This window comes from Trematomus bernacchii, unplaced genomic scaffold, assembly GCF_902827165.1.
Source record: "Trematomus bernacchii unplaced genomic scaffold, fTreBer1.1, whole genome shotgun sequence".
In the NCBI taxonomy this organism is placed as follows: Eukaryota; Metazoa; Chordata; class Actinopteri; order Perciformes; family Nototheniidae; genus Trematomus; species Trematomus bernacchii.
This window is the reverse complement of record NW_022987616.1, coordinates 3209495-3227026: the sequence shown is the minus strand read 5'-3', so window position 1 is coordinate 3227026 and position 17532 is coordinate 3209495. Positions and strand designations below refer to the sequence as shown.

General features: G+C 41.4%; 3 protein-coding genes across 5 annotated transcripts; 2 read left to right on the top strand and 1 right to left on the bottom strand.

Annotated features, from left to right (window-relative positions):
- The first annotated feature begins 2101 nt into the window (after positions 1–2101).
- Positions 2102–4841, top strand: nanog (nanog homeobox). Of its 2 annotated transcripts, none has more exons than XM_034132251.1 (4): positions 2102–2634; positions 3304–3674; positions 3765–3902; positions 4157–4841. In XM_034132251.1, exons 1-4 carry the CDS (start codon positions 2247–2249, stop codon positions 4508–4510), a joined length of 1251 nt encoding a protein of 416 aa, XP_033988142.1. In that variant the 5' UTR covers positions 2102–2246; the 3' UTR covers positions 4511–4841. The 2 variants fall into 2 exon arrangements, with proteins under 2 accessions (XP_033988142.1, XP_033988141.1); XM_034132250.1 differs by having other exon boundaries at positions 4151–4841.
- Positions 4842–5102: 261 nt separating this feature from the next.
- Positions 5103–12961, bottom strand: tm9sf1 (transmembrane 9 superfamily member 1). 2 transcript variants are annotated; one of them, XM_034132248.1, is made up of 9 exons: positions 12485–12961; positions 10742–10952; positions 10029–10160; positions 9700–9822; positions 9156–9511; positions 8170–8324; positions 7787–7972; positions 6450–6723; positions 5103–6124 (listed from the first exon to the last, which is right to left on the bottom strand). In XM_034132248.1, the coding sequence occupies exons 2-9, from the start codon at positions 10901–10903 to the stop codon at positions 5731–5733; spliced, it is 1782 nt and encodes a 593-aa protein (XP_033988139.1). In that variant the 5' UTR covers positions 10904–10952; positions 12485–12961; the 3' UTR covers positions 5103–5730. The 2 variants fall into 2 exon arrangements, with proteins under 2 accessions (XP_033988139.1, XP_033988140.1); XM_034132249.1 differs by having other exon boundaries at positions 12536–12961.
- Positions 12962–13022: 61 nt separating this feature from the next.
- On the top strand, positions 13023–17473 carry fen1 (flap structure-specific endonuclease 1). The gene is made up of 12 exons (XM_034132252.1): positions 13023–13204; positions 13660–13778; positions 14043–14145; positions 14283–14385; positions 14617–14680; positions 14881–14990; positions 15343–15479; positions 15658–15724; positions 15831–15962; positions 16056–16207; positions 16912–17026; positions 17130–17473. The coding sequence occupies exons 2-12, from the start codon at positions 13697–13699 to the stop codon at positions 17205–17207; spliced, it is 1143 nt and encodes a 380-aa protein (XP_033988143.1). The 5' UTR covers positions 13023–13204; positions 13660–13696; the 3' UTR covers positions 17208–17473.
- The last annotated feature ends 59 nt before the right edge of the window (positions 17474–17532 follow it).

Genomic DNA, 17532 nt, shown 5'->3' with positions numbered 1-17532 from the left:
AGTACTTTCCCCAGCAATGATATAAATCAAAACAAGATTACTGATTGAACTTCTTGAAGGAGGACAATAAAAGGTGACTTGTGTTTGCACCTGGGAGAGGGTATCCAAACGTCATTTACATGCATTTGAGTCAACAAAAGAGATTCTCGTGGTCTCACACATCACGCCCAAAATGTAAAGTACTGAAACAACAACACCAGTGATTGATCTGCACTATACAAGAAAGAAAAACTGAAGAAGTAATGATGTAAACTGTAGCTTGGGACAGCAAGAAATCACACTCAGCGGTTTTTATTTGTACCAAACACAGCTAGGTATTAAGTGTTTGCTGTTATAGTTGTATTTCAGGAGAGTAGGAACATCTTGAAGATGATCATGTTCAAATGTTTAGACACTGCAGTTTATTTTACAAAAACAGTGTCTCTCAAATATACTTTACAGTTGGCTACAATAAGCATGGTCGTCAAGGCTAATCTATTGTCCTCTCTCCACATACCAATGCTAATTCAAAGCACACTCTTTTTCCACCCACACCCTCTACACACCATCAACCCCCCTCCTGGGAGCTTTGGGTACAAGATCAGAAAACACACCCTGTCCAGGCAGAGATCAGTCGAAATGCTTATGTGCCCATTAGGCTCACTGTTCTCGCATCAATTCATCACTAACTGAATCATTACCACGTCAATACAGCCAAGGAGGGGGAACACCAACAAACCCTTGGATGGTAAACACGCAGCTAATCTAAATCATCTTGTGAAAGGGATTGCATTTGGAGGTAAAACACTCTGTGACAACATTTCCAACCCACCTACATAATTTGGGCATGTTGGGATTTGAAGCAACAGTGATTTGTCTTTAAACTCTTATGTTCAAAGTGCACAAATTAAAGTTAAATATATTTGTAAACACTTAAAATCTCACATAGATCCCTTTCAAGCTAAATATTCTGTTCAACATGTCTTAGTAAGCTGCTCACTGCCTTCAATTTAAGTCTTTCTCAATCTATAACAAAAACGCTGACTAAGAAGTATGAGTGGTTCATAAACTATTCATACATGAGACCCAGATACTATATGTAGTCTCTTGATCTTTGACAGAAGCCCCAAAACACATAATGAAGCCACTAGGGGAATCAACAGACTTGGCCATGGTTTAAAGCAAACTGACGCTTTAGTGCTGACAAGGCAGCATGTGAAGTTTGTTTACTATTTGGATAGCCCTCTTATGTAACTAATTTATCTTTTGTAAAACCGTCCTATACTGCTGAGCTAGATCTCTGGCAGCACAATGTATTCATGCAGTCAGTGAAGCTTGTTTTAAATACCAAAGCTGCCATAAAAATATCATATTTTGCTTTAAGTGTATTATCAGTGAGTATCAATGTAGCTCTATCTCTTTTAGTAAATGATGTATCTCAAAAGCTCATGCTTAACTCTTCAAACAAACACAAAAGATCACCAGTTCTTACAATCTGAGCCTCATAACTCTTGTTATGAGACACATGCTGGATTAGGGTATCACGTTTAACAGGATTCTTTTGAGATAGATCTGGCTAGACAAATACAAATGTTATATTAGGAGTATGCATAATGTAAACATCTTTATGAAAACCTTAAATGTTGAAACAACACTTTTCAATATGGAACCTTGAGATTATATTCCATGTCATACAAGCACATGTTGCCTGAGTGAAGCATTTCAAAACCAAACAATACACACAATAAATGAGGGGCTTCATATAATCCTTCCAGTAGATTAAAACTCAAGTGAGACATTTAACTTTAACTCTGTAGCATTGAAATAAAAAGTCATTTTGGGTAGCTTGGTGATGGTGTCATTTAAGAGGGTTACTTCAATAGTGGTTAAAACTTTTCTAAACTAGTTTGTCTTTGTGCCAATGTCCCAAACCCAAAAATGTAAAAAAAAAAATCAATTTAGTGGGCCAATGAAATGGCATCACTGCCGTCAATGAAGGATGAGTCAAAGGGATTGGCTCCAACAATCCCAACACCTACCTCCATGCCTGCCCACACCCACACACGTCTTTATAACAAGCCTCTGGAGGATGGGCGCACTTTTTAAAGTTAGTTGACCCCGCTTGTTTTACCTGGACAGGTCCTAGCATCGCCCCTGTGGATGAACGGGTTCGTCCTGCAGCATTTTAAGCGATTTAACCCCAAACTCACATTTGTTTGGTTATTTTTTAGTTGCGGTTTTTACATTTTTATCGCTACGCCGGAGAAATGGCCGACTGGAAGCCACAGATTAGCTACAACTATAACCCCTCTTACCACGCATACGCTTACGGCCTCGTTTACCAACCCGGGCCGGAGCAGAACCACGGGAACACGGCCAGCTGGGGAGGAGAGCCCGGAGTCACGGATTTGAGCAACTACAACGCCGGGGTCAGCCAGGCCTACTTCGCCTCCACCCCCCGGACCAGCCCGGAGCAGCACGCCATGAGCGGCCACGGTCACTACCAGGGCTCCGAGGCGGTTTACCTGGGCGACTCCCAAGCAGGCCGTCTGCTGCTGGCCGGACCCCAACGGCCTGCGTACGATGCCCGGCCACATGAGGTCAGGCGGGCCGGGAGCGACACCGCCAGTGACTCGGAGACTCACACCTCACCAGGTACATGGCTTTCACTGACTCACATGCAACTTTAAAACTGGGAAGCAAAATTATAATTCTTACATTTCCCCCATGGCTGCAAAAAGCGAAGATTTCTTCCACCAATGTTGACCGTGAAGTCCAATTTAGTTCCATCTTAGTTTTTGTTTAAAAAAAAATACAAATATCGCGCCACTGATTTTACCCGCTGAAACAAGTGGCGACATCTAGCGACAGAACTTGAAAATGCCAACAAATATTTAACTATTCAGTTAATAAAGTAAAAACATATAACATGTGTTTATTTATTGCATTTATTTATATACATTGTAGCAGACAACAGGGCCTTTACATTATTAATGCTGTTATTGAGCGAAATAATTTAATTTAATGTAATATTGCTTTGTATAACTGGTTATAGTGTGCATTAAGTAACCTGGTATGAAGAAGAGAAACTTCATAATATATGATCATATGCCAAAAAACTGCCATTTCCAATACACAGTTAATTAGGGCACAACTACATTCGGCATGATGTAGTTAAATATAATCCTTGGGGTCATGTCCCCCACAGAGGTCCAGTGAATTGCTGGGTCTCAAGAGGATACTGGGGCATACAATTATGTGATGCTTTGACAAATGCTCGGAACAATTTTGACCCTGCTCACCATGTCCGTTCCCCTCTCTTAGATTCCTGGAGTTCTGGGAGCAGCAGAGAAGGAAGTGTCCCCCAGGCTGACCCTGCTACATGGGCAAAGAAAGAGCTGGAGGAAGAAGCGATCTGTAGGAGCCCTGTTGCCAGAGAGGATGTTTCCAGCTCTGTCATGGAGGAGCCCAGACCCGTCCCTGTCAATGGGAACATGTGCACCAACGATACCCAAAATGCACTCTTAATTGTCCCAAAGAAGGCTTCTGCTGTAAATACCCCTAAAGGAAAGGTCCGCTCTGCCTTCTCGGAGAGTCAGATGAATGCTCTTGTCCAGCGCTTTAGTGTTCAGAGGTACCTCACACCGGCGGAGATGAAGAACGTTGCAGAACTGACTGGGTTGTCCTACAAACAGGTGAGGGATTAATGGATGTCCTGGATCACATTCACAGCAAAATATATGCATCTTTTCAGATCATCTGAATCTCTTTCTTCCGCGTTTCAGGTTAAGACTTGGTTTCAGAACCGAAGGATGAAGCTCAGGAGGCACCAGAAGGACACGAGCTGGGTGTCTGAGCGCTACAACAGAAACAGCCCTACTCGTGGACCCATGTACACCAATATGCCACCACACATCCCACCTGTGAGTAGCTCTTTGTTGCATCAAATATTTAATGCTGATAAAGGTGTGATTGGACATTGTCCTGCTCAAATTTCCTGTTAATTAATAACAGTGAAACAGAGGCTAGGACATAAAACAAGACGTCCATAATGGAGGCTAAACCATAGTCTGGTTATGACCTTAAAGGCGTGACGAAACATGATCAAACGTAAGAATAAGAATGCCACTTTTTTCTAAATTGTATACTAATATGACCGATTTCCCCTCAGTATCAGGGAGAAGCCCGGCCCCAGCTGAAGGAGCATTACAATCAGCACATGATGGAGACATCTTTTAAAAAGGCGGCTCCTCAGAACCTCGCCTACTATCTGGCCGCAATGAACTCTGTTGCTGGATCTGCTGGATACCCTCCCTGGCCCCCAGGCTCGTCCCAGACCGCAATGCCCCCCAGGCCCCAGGCCCGGTCCATGCCTCCAGGAGTCAACCACTGTGAATACAACTCCATGGCATTCAACTCAGCCAGCGCCACCCCTGCAAATAACACTGGGCATGACACACGCTTCGAAAGCAAAGGCGGGGAGGCTGTGGACACCCGCGGCACAGCCATGGTGCACAATGCCGGCCAGTAGTTGTTGTTGGGTTGATGAGTTCGAGCTTTTTCTGTAATATTTACCCAACAGGCCTGTTTATATTCTTCTATTTCCTCACTGTGATTGAGGTCTTTTTTGCATAGTCGAGTGTACATATACCTTGTTCATACTCCTGTTCAAAAGTATTTTACCTTGAAGTTTTATTTTTGATATGCAACTATTTAATGTGTGTTCTTTGCGCTTGGTGGTGATGGATGAGTCCACGTTGGATGAATAATTGGATCATGTTGTTTTTTGGAACAATTTTAAAGCAAAGTACTGAAAGATATCTGCTGTGCACACATTTTCTATAAAAGCCAGTTTCACTCCAGTAACTTTGTTGAGTTTTTTTTCTTCCGAGAGCATGATTCTATCCTGACATACAGTATGTGATTACTTTTTAAATTTGTGATTGAATCATATATATGGCTAAATGGGAAAATCCTTCATATGCAAGACACCAGGACTAAAACTTGCAATAATGTAAAAAAGTATAGCATTTTCCATGATCATAAAGATGTTCAAATTGGCTTCTCTAAATGTACAAGAATATAAAACCCATGGAAAAAAATCCAGAATTTCTTGCTGTCACTATTGTATTAAAAGCATTTTTATTGAAAAGAGTATATTTACATCAGAACCAAAACCAGTCAATGGTGACCATAACATACAATGTTGCTCCCATCACCAACATCTTGCATCAACTTTCTTCTAAACTGCATTCCTCTTATCCTCTGTAGGGCCTTGTGGAGCTTGACAGGTGACTTTCAAAACTATTATTCCCATATGTAAATTGGCTGTTGAGACTGTGCGGGTGGAGTATAATTGCAAGTAATAACACCGGCACTGCTGCATATTTAATAAAACTACAGTGAGTCAGCCGCTTCAGTGGGAATTAAAGACTAGAGCCTGCCAAGCCTTATTCGAGCATTAAGTAGGAACCAGATGCCACTACATCATACAATGATTAAATCCATTCACCCCCCCCTAGCTCATACATTTTTACACATTCACTCCTGATAGTACACAACTATCCCTTTGTACAGAAATATCCCATTTTATCCTTAAATACATAATCCAACCGTGTTAAACTAACAGCTTTATTTCAACCATCGGCTCTCGCTAAAATCAAGGACCCTTTACTCCTGTGGCATAGGAGATGTGTGTAGAAAGCAAGAGTAGAATGAGGATTGTTTATAGCCATGTGTGTATTCACATTTTTAGTCCATCTTGAGGCTACGGTAGATGTAGCGAATAAACGCAAGTGAGGCCCAGAACGACACGCTGCCCAGCATCAGAGAGAAGACCAGCGCCGTGAGCAGAGAGTAGCCGAAGAACTCCGTGCTCTGCACCAGGCCGCTCATCGACGACCGGTTCCGGTAGTAGAAAACAGAGTAGACGAAGATGAAGAGGCCGGTGGAGCCGGTGCTCAGGACGCTGCGCCACCACCACCGGTGGTCTTCGCCGGACAGCAGGAAGTAGGTGAGCGCGACGGAGATGCAGGCGCCCACTGAGAGGAGGATGGCGAAGACGCACAGCAGGATGCCGTAGAGCGTGTAGTGCTCTCTGCCCCAAACTGTGGCGAAGATGTAGTACAGCTCCACTGAGATGGCACTGAAACAAATGTTAGAAATAGAAACAAGTGGGTGTAAAACTAAAATCAAAAGGCTGTACTATTTATGTTTTTACCATTTGTCTGGATACACCTGGTAGTTAACGGTTCCAAAGTTTATTTCTTGGCAGTTACACCAGCAGAAAGCAGCCCTTTAGGTTGGTTAAATAGATTAATAGTAGAATCGTCGTTCAGCAATATAATGTTGTGAAGAACGGTATTACTATCCCAATCACTTAACACCAAAACTGTTTAACTGTATGGAGAGGTGGTCTTAAATTCCCCCTTAGACTGAAGCCCCCTTCCCCACACATCAAGACGTCTCACCTGAAAGGCAGGAAGCCGCCGATGGCCATGTGTACGGCCGTGTGTTTGTACCACGGCTGCGTAGGGATCTGCCGGGCGATGTTTCGAGTGCGGCACGGCGCCTGGAAGCTGCCGGCTCGATTCTTTCCCACAATGCCTCCGATGACGGTGAGCGGGAAACCCACCAGCACCCAGGCCCCCAGGATGAGCAGCACGGTGGTGGCCGGCAGAGCCTGAGTGGAGCCGCTCCACCAGTGGATGGAGTTCACAACACTCCATGTCAGGAACAGAGGAGCTGTGGGGATGAAGGACGGATTTAATAAAGAACAGGCATTTTTATCACCTTTTTTGGAGAAAGTAAGCACCAGGGTATAGTTCAAATGGGTTAGGGTTAAAGTGATTCATTATATTTAATGATGTGTTTTTCTTTTAATGATGAAAATATACAGCTGCTGAATTACTGAATAAGATCAATTTTTATGTGCCAGAAATACTCTATTTAAAACAACTTCTTGAACCTGAACCAAGAACTCCTGCATAAATGAATAGATTATAAATTGAGTTGAACAGCTTTGTCACATTATACAGAGCACAAATGAGACTGTCATATTACACTAGGCTTTAAAAATGACACAAAGTAATTCCATCAAAGCTGTAAAAGCTAGGCATGGGTGAAATAATTCCAGTTTCTCTTCTAAATGTGTAAAGTAACACTTAAAGCAAAGTGTATGAACAATAGCAGTGTAAAAAAAACAGACAGCTTCCTTATAGACGATATATGAAACGTTTTTGGTAAAGTTACTAAGTTACAAAATGGTCAAAAGAATCATTGTGAATACATCCTTAACATTATTTAAGTATAAAAGTTAGCTAAATGTTGCTCCTTAGAGACCATAATGTGAATCTACAGACAGTTTAAAAGGCCAAACCACAATTAAAATTCATCAGTATCAATTGGTTCCTTTTAAAGCTTAATTATCACATTTTTCAATGACAGCTTACATTGAAAATGTCAAGAGGGAAATGTAAGAGCTGTGATAAAAGAAATAAGGAGAAAAGCAAACAAGGACTGAGGATGGAAGCAGCTAAATGGGTAACACAACCCTCAAGCTATTGGCAGAGAGGAGATAATCTTATGCAATAACAGATAAATCAAGTTTTGATTACCTGCAAATATAAAAAAACGTTCAAAATTCAGTCAAATTCAAATGCTTTAATTGTGTAACCCTGGCACAAGAATTTCCTTCTGGATAAATAAAGTCTAATCGTATCGTTATCTTTTCTTATATTAAGTACTGTTTACCCTGCTCTAACAACCAGAGTGTGAAGTGATCCCAGACCCTCCATATCAGACTCACCGGAGAAGAGGGAGGAGGTGAGGATAATGTTCCACACCCAGCGCTGTCCGTTGATCTGTGTGTAGAAGCTGCAGGACACGTAGCCCGACACACAGCTGGTCAGAGCGTACAGGACGATGGCAGCAGAGTTGATGGCGCCATGGCGATGCACGTTAAACATTCCCAGCAAAGCCATGAGGATGATTCCTGATGAGGACACATTAAAGTGATCAGACACCTTTACATATGACCTGTGTGTGTATGCCATCATCAGGTTTCTAGCTGTTATGTCCCTCTGCTGGTCAGTACAAAGACTGCTGCTGCGGGTCAGTGCTGTCTGAGTTTTCAAAATGAACAATGATCCTCCTAATACTGTTTGGGTGTATTTGAGAATGAATGCTCACCTGTGGCAAGAGTAAGGAACTGAGCCCCCACCCCCAGCACGGCACACAGCAGGCTTTTGTAAGGGGGAAACCTGAAGACGTCAGTGTGGATGATCTTCCAGCCGTTGTCTCCCTGGTCCAGATCATCACAGCCGCCCTCCTCCTCCACATTGTACCTGCAGGTGAGGGGAGAAGGCTTTCATGTACAGGAGTTGTCTACAAGTAGATGAGGAAGACTAAGTGAGAAGATAGAGGAAGAAACTAATGTTCCTAGACTGCTTGATTTGAGTTATTTCCCATTCTTGGAGTTAGATTTGATTTCCTGTTCTCTTTAAATGTGCTATTTTTTGATATTGTTCCAATTTGAAAATATAATCCTGGATATTTAATATCATCCGTATTTATCTGTGAATATACATGAACAAAATGTTATAATTCTTTCATTGAAATGTAATAGAAATCTAACGTATACAACATTTAAACTAGCCTGTCCCTGGACTCAGACTTGTTAATCCACAGCCTTATGTACAAAAGAGAGTAAAAAGTATTTAAAGCCGAAATGTATGCCTTTAAAGTTTAATGCCATTTTTAGACTTTTTAAATAAATCTTTGGAAAAAAGTACCTACTAACTTCTCAAAAGACAGTCAAATAAGGGAGCAAATTATCAAATGTATTTACAAATTATAAATTGATTATAATTATTACTTGAAAATGTCCAAACATTTTTGATAAATGTCTTTAAAATTCTCAAGAGAAAAACTGCGAAAAGCTAAAAATATTCACCTTACTGTCTATGATGTTTTTCCTCTCAATAGATTTCAGTATTGTCTAAATTACTTTACTTTTTTTCTGTTGGTATAAGATTGTTAAACTCTTTTAACTATATTTAAGATGTTTTCAATAGCCTTTCCAGTCTTTATCTTCTTTCCCCTGTATTTTTCTATAGTATAATTTCCATATTTAAAGACATGAAACATGAAGTCTCACATTTATAGGCCCGACTAACCTGGCAAAGTCATTCTTCAGGACCCGCATGAGGATGATGATGACGAAGCCCAGCAGCAGCACCACCAGCACCAGCGAGTTAATGATGGAGAGCCAGTGGATCTCCAGCGTTTTGGGGAAGAACGAGTAATCTCTGAGGCGCTCGGCTCTCCTTGAGTGAGGCAGCGGGGACTCGAACCAGCGCACGCTGTACGTGTGGGTGACGACCAGGCTGCCTCCTCCCACCCCGACTCCCCCCACTGAACCCACGCCCTCCTCCAGGGGAACAGGTTTCACGTCTTTCACTGATACATTGGCAAATATCACTGTGTCGCCATTGTACTCAATGTTGAAGTCTAGATGAGTCCACAAACCCACCTGTAGGGGGTGAGAGGGGAGGGGAGTAAATAAAGAGAAAGAGGAAGAGAGAGATTCAAATAACAATTACAGTTGGTTCAGATGAAACCGTTGCATAAAGATTGCATAAAGATGAAACCGTACACCGTCTTTCTCTTTGCCTCCAAATAGAATTCACATATCCCACAATCCCTCAGAAAGAGGTTTACCTTGTGGCTGTGGGGCAGGAAGCCGCTCTCCTCTATGTAGCCCACAAAGCCCAAGATTGGAATGTCATCCAGGACAAACTCGAAGTAAAAAAGTTCCTCGATGGCCTCACGAAGTTCGTCCACCTGAGACACACGAAACATATCCATAATCAGACCCCATTTGTTTCACAGGCCACAGCATTTAACCCCACACTATGTTAAGCAATGATAAGTATCAAAAGCACTAAATAGCATAAACAGACTAAGTACACTATGATCCGGGAGAATTTAAGCTTTACACAAGGTGCCTGGTAGTTTACTGGTTAGGTTCAAACTGTCCACAAACATACCTGTATTTCTGAAAGTGTGAGCGTGCAAAGAGGTTTTTTCTCCACGTTCTCCCTGAATCGAATGTAATATAAGGACTCTGCCATCCTGTCGCCATCCAACACTTCTCCCAGACTCAGGGACTTGTGATGCACCTGAAGAAGAAGTGTTACAACATGAGTAACAGAGGGTACAAAAAGCAGCAGAAAGCACAAGTTGGTCACAATTCTGTGAGTAAGTGATTTCAAAACTTAAAAGCTATGATGAGGTAATTAAAGCAGGGAAACATAACTAAAAAATAACACAACTGAAATGACATGTCTCTTAAGCAATGCGACATTAATTAAATCTTAAACCAGGTGAAATTCTCTCGACATAAAATCACAGATGACATAACATACCTTTTATTCAGTCTATATTATTACTGTGTCATAAATACATTTGAACATTATATTACCCATTTTTCTACCTGTAAAAGGGTAATTTTTATTCTGTATTCGATAAAAGTGTTTATAGATTTTGCAACATTAAGCCAAGCCATTTTGCAGTAAGTTCCAAAATTCATTGGACCCTCATGGCCTAGTGGAGAAACACTACCTTTCAGATAAATAATACAAGAAATGCTAAGACGTTACTGTTATCCTTAGATTTCTTCTTAAATTTAGCATGACAACATAATCTCTCTCTGTGAGCTTCAGCAGACAACAACACACAGTGAATCAGAACAAAGACTGACCTTCTCCGGCCTGCAAACAGGCAGGGTGTAGTAGTGATATGTCTCCTGGGGGTTATGATAAGGACCCACTTTGTTGACATAGAGAGTCACGTTGTCCCCCTGTTTGTAGCCCACTGCCCAGCCTGAGAACAAGCACAGGATCAAGACGCAGTGCAGGCCCATCGTCCTCTGGCAGCCCCCTGCAGGTGTCCTATTCCACACCGCATACCCCCTGGTGCCAAAGATGGACAGTGGATCAGTTCATGAGAACAGCTTGTTTATCCGTCCTGAGGACTAACAGTATGTCTCTCATTTAAAGTCAAGAAGTCAAGTCATGTCCATGCCACTAACACCTGATGTGTGATTTATGTGACAAGGGGAGAGTTTTGTGCAATGTCACTTCAACCTGTTCTAACAAACACAAATTAATAATGAGAGACACGCTAACAGCTGTGTGGGTTACAATGAGTTTCATCAGTTTTATAGTCCAGGGGGGTTTTATGACTAGAATTAAATGAGCTCTGTCAATTTTGTTCTGTCTGTGATGACTTTGCGAGAGTATACACAAAATGTCATAGCCCAAGGATGCTGTTCTGCAGATCAGTATCATTTTGTTTGTAAAAGCGTCTTCCCAGAATTCATCGGCATACTGTTGTTCTCAAATTCAAACATCATTTTACACTGCATGGCAATACTTAGTAGCATTAAATGTTTAAAGTGCAACGATAATGCCACAATTGAGTGTGATGCTAGGGGGATTTCTTATTTTCTGAAAGCCCTAAATGAGCATTGACAACTTATATACAAATACAGACCTTCCTATTTCAATCCAATAATCTGAAATTATTATTAATCAATAATTAACCTGTCCTCAACCTCACAAAGAAAAGCAATTATCATTTATTTTGATATATAATAGAATTTAAGAGGTTAATCCATACTCAGCACTGATGTCACGTTTCTGGTCAAATGTCACAGATTGCAACCTTTCTGAGATGTCTGTGTGCAGTTTTAATGCAATTCAATCCCATTTATAACAACTTGTACTCTGTCTTCTGGACCATCATGAGGAAAAGTTGGAATGCTCCGGTGACAGCTGTTACCAGTTTAAACTTGAGTGTATGTGCTTGCTAATGGGCATGTTTTTTCACAGCAAATAATGATTTAGCTTTTTTTAACCAGAGTGGTATATGAAGTTCTGCTAGTGTGGACCAGCTCTCTGATGAATTCTCTCCTGAGGTTCAGAAGGAAAGTCTCAAGAGGCAGATCACTTGTGTGTACTCTTCAGTGTCAATCTGTTTCCTGGTATGACTCTTCAGCATGACACATGCAGACCTCCTACATTATTTAGTGCCAGGACAGCCATTAAAATATCACATTTGAAAAGACTGTTTTTAGATTACACAATTAATTATTTTAGCTAGGCCAATAACTCCATCAGCAACCGAGGACTAAAAAAGCCATGCTTGTGTCAACTCTGTTTAGTAAAATGTTGTGAGTGATTGCTAAATTGACTTTTTTCTAATACTACATTTACAATAAGCTCAACTATTACAGTGCCAGAAAACGCAGTGGGCCTCCTATTTGTTTAGCAGATTCCACTCAAATTAATGAGACTATAATGATGGGCCTCCCTGATTCGTGTAAAACAAACAACTTATCTAAATCAACATTGCGTTATCCAAAAGATGCATATTGGATTTTTATTTTAAGCATAGACGACTCAAATGACTACAGGGTGGTAGTTGGAGAAATCTGCTATACCGGTATCACAGTTATGTCACTCCAGGTCCAATGCTGCAGATCCGACCAAACCTGTCTGTCCGCTCCTCTGTCTCCTCTGTCTCAGGCCCGACTCACTGCACTCTGCTCCGGTATGCGCCGATGCTCAATGTAAAGATTTACAGCGGAACATCCTGGAAAACCACGGTGCTATGTCCCAACGTATTATGCATTCATGGCGATCCTATCCGGGTACACCAAGTACTTTTATTGACACATGAGCCAGTGTAGAAGAGGGGGTTCGACTCCACGTCACCTTAAAAAATAAATATAACGACGACTCCGTTGAGTTTTCCGGAGTGGGCGGAGAAACAAAAACACACCTCCGACCTTACCGGTAATTCACAGCCGGGGAAATGTTCCTCTCACGAGCCATTCGACATTAACCAGCTTTATTTTTACTGCTGTAACGTAACCGAAAAACACAATTGAAACCTTTTGAACCCTCAACATAAGCGACTCTGTTATTATGCTGTGTTGTTGACCGGATTTCCTTCAACCTCAATGAACCAATGAATGCCCTTCCAGTACTTCCTCACTAGAACTCAGACCTGGTTAATCAAACCTGCACAATCGATGCGCAGTTCTTCAGTGTCTCTGAGGATGCCAAGCTCGATAGATTGATAGGTGATGTCTGATATTTGATTTCCCGCGAAAGAGACCCGCCACGGTGCTCACAGACTCGAGGGAAACAGCTACGTGGTGAGTTAATAAACATTACAATGGTTTAACTTAATCGAAAGTGTAAAGTACAACGATACAATAATGCTATCCCCTGCTAGCATGTACAATAAGTATGCCTGTGACATTAATTATGATTTAGCCTAGCAGCTGCAGCCTGCAGCTTTAAAGCTCTGTATGACAAAGCTACTCACCATGACACGGTCTGTCCTGCAAACCAAATCCCCCTCAAAAACGGAACATTTAATATGTCCTTCTTTCCCCGTCATCCACAATCATATAAACAAGCGTATGGTAGCTTTTCCTTGAATAATCTTTAATTCGGCATGCATCAGTCAAAGTAGGACGCATGTAAACACAATGTAAACTTGAAAAGCAGAGTGGTGTAATGTTATATGCTAAACAACACTGGAAGACCTCAATTGCGTGTGTGTGACAACAGAATAATAATTAAACATCATTTCATTTTTTTTCAGATTTTTGTGATTTCAATTTGAGCTTCAGCCAAACACAATGGGAATTCACGGGCTTACTAAACTGATCGCTGATCAGGCCCCTGGTGCCATCAAAGAGCAAGACATCAAGAACTACTTTGGTAAATGTTACAGGTCCCTTTCCCTACTTATTGATGACTGTACTAGAAATGTGAAAGAGATCAGATGAAAGTTTAATGATCTCCCCTGGGATCAATGCTGTATCAGATGGTATGGTGATATGAGAGATGGAGGATGAATCACTTCCAGAAATAAGAGCCATTATATAGTGAATGAAGGCTTGCATAGAAACCATGTCATAGATCAATGGGATCAATGCCTTATATGCCTTATAGTTAGCTAACTGCTTTTCTAAACGTTTGCAGGTAGGAAAATTGCAATAGATGCCTCCATGTGTATCTACCAGTTCCTGATCGCTGTGAGACAGGACGGGAACCTACTGCAGAATGAGGATGGCGAGACGACGAGGTAAAGCCACCACAATACAGACATTAAGTCGTAATAGGAGACACACTAAAGAGGCTGTAGTTATTTTCTTGATCCTAGACTACGTAGCTCATATCTGGACCCAATGCTGAAACATTTCTGCCACCTCCTTTCCTCAGCCACCTGATGGGAATGTTCTACCGGACGATCCGCATGCTGGAATATGGAATCAAACCTGTGTACGTGTTTGACGGAAAGCCCCCACAGCTCAAGTCAGCAGAGGTTAGTATGAGCTCTGATTTCCTGTTGTCTGATAGATCAGTACATGCGATGTAAATGTTTTACAGCTGTTTACATGTGTTACTCAGCTATTTGGTAATCAAAAGGGGGCAACTACAGTTGCACTCACTGTATTATTGAGATCATTATTTACGTTTGCTTATTAAAACCCTACATCCTGTCTTTTGTTAACTCATTCTCTTACTCTATCTTTGCTCTTCTTGTCACCCCTAGTTGGAGAAGAGAGGGGAGAGGAGAGCGGAAGCTGAGAAGCAGCTTGCTCAAGCTCAGGAAATGGGTACAGTTCATATTTTTATCCCTTTCTTTAACATTTATCATATGTGGTGGATCAAAATCAGTGTGTATATTTGGTTATTAGCAGGGGTGTAAACCAACATCATCAGTCTTGATACTCATATTTAAGCTTTTTTACATGGTTGAGATTGTTGCATTGGTTATGAATTTAAATGTTTATTGAAATGATTTGTCTTGACCCAGGGGAGCAAGAGAATATCGACAAATTCACCAGGCGTCTGGTAAAAGTGACCAAGCATCATAACGACGAGTGCAAGAAGCTGCTGACCCTGATGGGAGTGCCCTACGTTGAGGTAAGATCTACTCTCACTTTGCTACTCTTGCTGGATTTGTATCAAAAGAGACTTTTCCAATAAGTCTTGTAAAATATATCCCATCATGAGGTTTTTGCAAGTGCATGGTTATTATCACGATAGGCAGGTTTCCAAAAAGAAAAAGTAGATTTGTGTCTGCCTTAACAACTAAATCTGAATCCTCTCACCCTTTATACATTTGGATACATTATGAAGTACATTTTAAAGTGAATGTACAGTGAAATGCCTCCTACTCTAAGCCCTCAGAGAGATGTCAGAGAGATCAACGGCAGCAGAACAGGTCCGAGGGAATCATTATTGGAAATATCATTGGATGTGTTTTGTCCTGTAGGCTCCGTGTGAGGCGGAGGCCAGCTGTGCTGCTTTGGTTAAAGCAGGGAAGGTGTTTGGAACAGCAACGGAGGATATGGACGGGCTGACCTTTGGGACAAATATCCTGCTCAGACACATGACCGCCAGTGAAGCAAAGTAAGCACCTGCATCCCACAGTCACTGCATCGTTCATACCCACTGCTCTCAGGCTCTGTAGCACAGATGTTCCTGAAGAGGAGAGGATATGCCCAGTGTTGCAACACAAACAATAGTAATAAGAATTTATTTATTTTATGGACTTAAATAAATCATTGCAAAATGTATTTGTTTTTAGGAAACTTCCTATCCAGGAGTTCCACTTCAGTCGCATCCTGCAGGACATCGGCCTCACCAATGAACAGGTAAAGAAATATTGCAGCAGTAATTTGTATAATAATAAAATAACCACCGTTGGACCAGGTACACAGGTGATATGTTTGCATTAACTCCGCCTCTCTCCTCCTGTAGTTCATAGACCTGTGTATCCTGCTGGGCTGTGACTACTGCGGCACCATCAAGGGAATCGGTCCCAAGAGGGCCATCGACCTGATCAAGCAGCACGGCAGCATTGAGGAGATCCTGGAAAACATCGACACCAAGGTAATCAACGTCTGCTACCATCCATAAGTCCAGGAAGTTTAATGAATGAGTTCTCGTTTCTCATTGTTTATGTCCGTTTTTTCCTTAATGCAGAAGCACCCCCCTCCAGAGGACTGGCTGTACAGAGAGGCCAGGGCTTTGTTTTTAAATGCAGAAGTGGTGGATTGTACCACTGTGGATCTGAAGTGGGGGGAGCCGGATGAGGAGGGACTGATCCAGTACATGTGTAGCGAGAAACAGTTCAGGTAAACCAGCAGAGATTCATTGGGTTTTGTTGCTTTGATGATGATCATGACATGTGTTATTGCAATGATTATATGAGCAGATCAGCTGTGTATACACCGTCTGACCACTAGGCTGCGCTGCCAGTCACAGAGGCAGAGTTTTTAGTCCAAGCATCACTTAAACATATGGCCTTTTTCCGTCATATATATGGTTTATATAGCTATAGCTGCAACATCCATCTTAATTTGATAAAAATCTTAAAAATGACTAATGCAATATTAGTGAGCAACATATGTTAAAAAACCTTTCTAAATGAATTATTAAAGTCCAGACCTACAAACGGTGTTCTAAAGACTTATTAAAAAGTCCTTGTTTAGTATAGATCCTCTTAAAATCAAACTAAGATCACTTGGATATATGTTTCACCCTTATCGTGAGTAATGTTTAAATGTGATCCCCTCTCTCTCCCTTTCAGCATGGTATCTCTAATAAAGGCACTCTCTGGCCCAAAAATATCTTAAAGAAAATAAAAAAAGCATATCGCAAATCCGTCCAAAAAATAGAGAGAGCACATACCTGAGTCTGTTCGTGACCATCTTCTAAATGCTGGTTTAAATGCTTGTTTATTGCTGAGAAATAATGTGTGCAAAGTTCACCTGGAACTATCACTGTTTGGATGATAACATGTACATTTGTATTTATCGATTGATGCATTTGTGTGCAGCGAGGACAGGATCCGTAACGGCTGTAAGAAGATCTCCAAGAGCCGACAGGGCAGCACTCAGGGACGACTCGACTCTTTCTTCAGCGTCACCGGGTCTCTGTCCTCCAAGCGGAAGGTACGTTCAGAACAATATCAGAGTGACTGTGAATCCAAAACAATGGGATCGTTGCATTTCTTTCTTAACCTAAATGGATTTGTTTGTTCTCCTTTTCTTTAAGGAACCTGAGCTTAAAGGATCTGCAAAGAAGAAGCAAAAGACCGGAGCCACGTCAGGCAAATTCAAGAAGGGAAGATAGACTGAGCATTGGGCTCCTTGTGATTCCTTTTAGATTTCATATTGTAATAAATATCATCCCATTAAATAAAAAGTGTTAAAACCAACGTTTGTCTCCAGGTGAGGCAGGAGAAAGCTGCATGTTACAGGTTCAGCTGAACAATCCTGTATGTACATGACCAACAGGATTTTGTTGATGTAAAAAAAATATATAAATATAAATAAGTGTTTGAGGCTTTTTTCAAAGTATGTTTTCCGGTATCGAATAAAAGCATATTTGTAAAATAATTTGTTGCCATCCTATTGATTTGAATTTTGTCACACATTTATTTTAGATTAAATTAAAT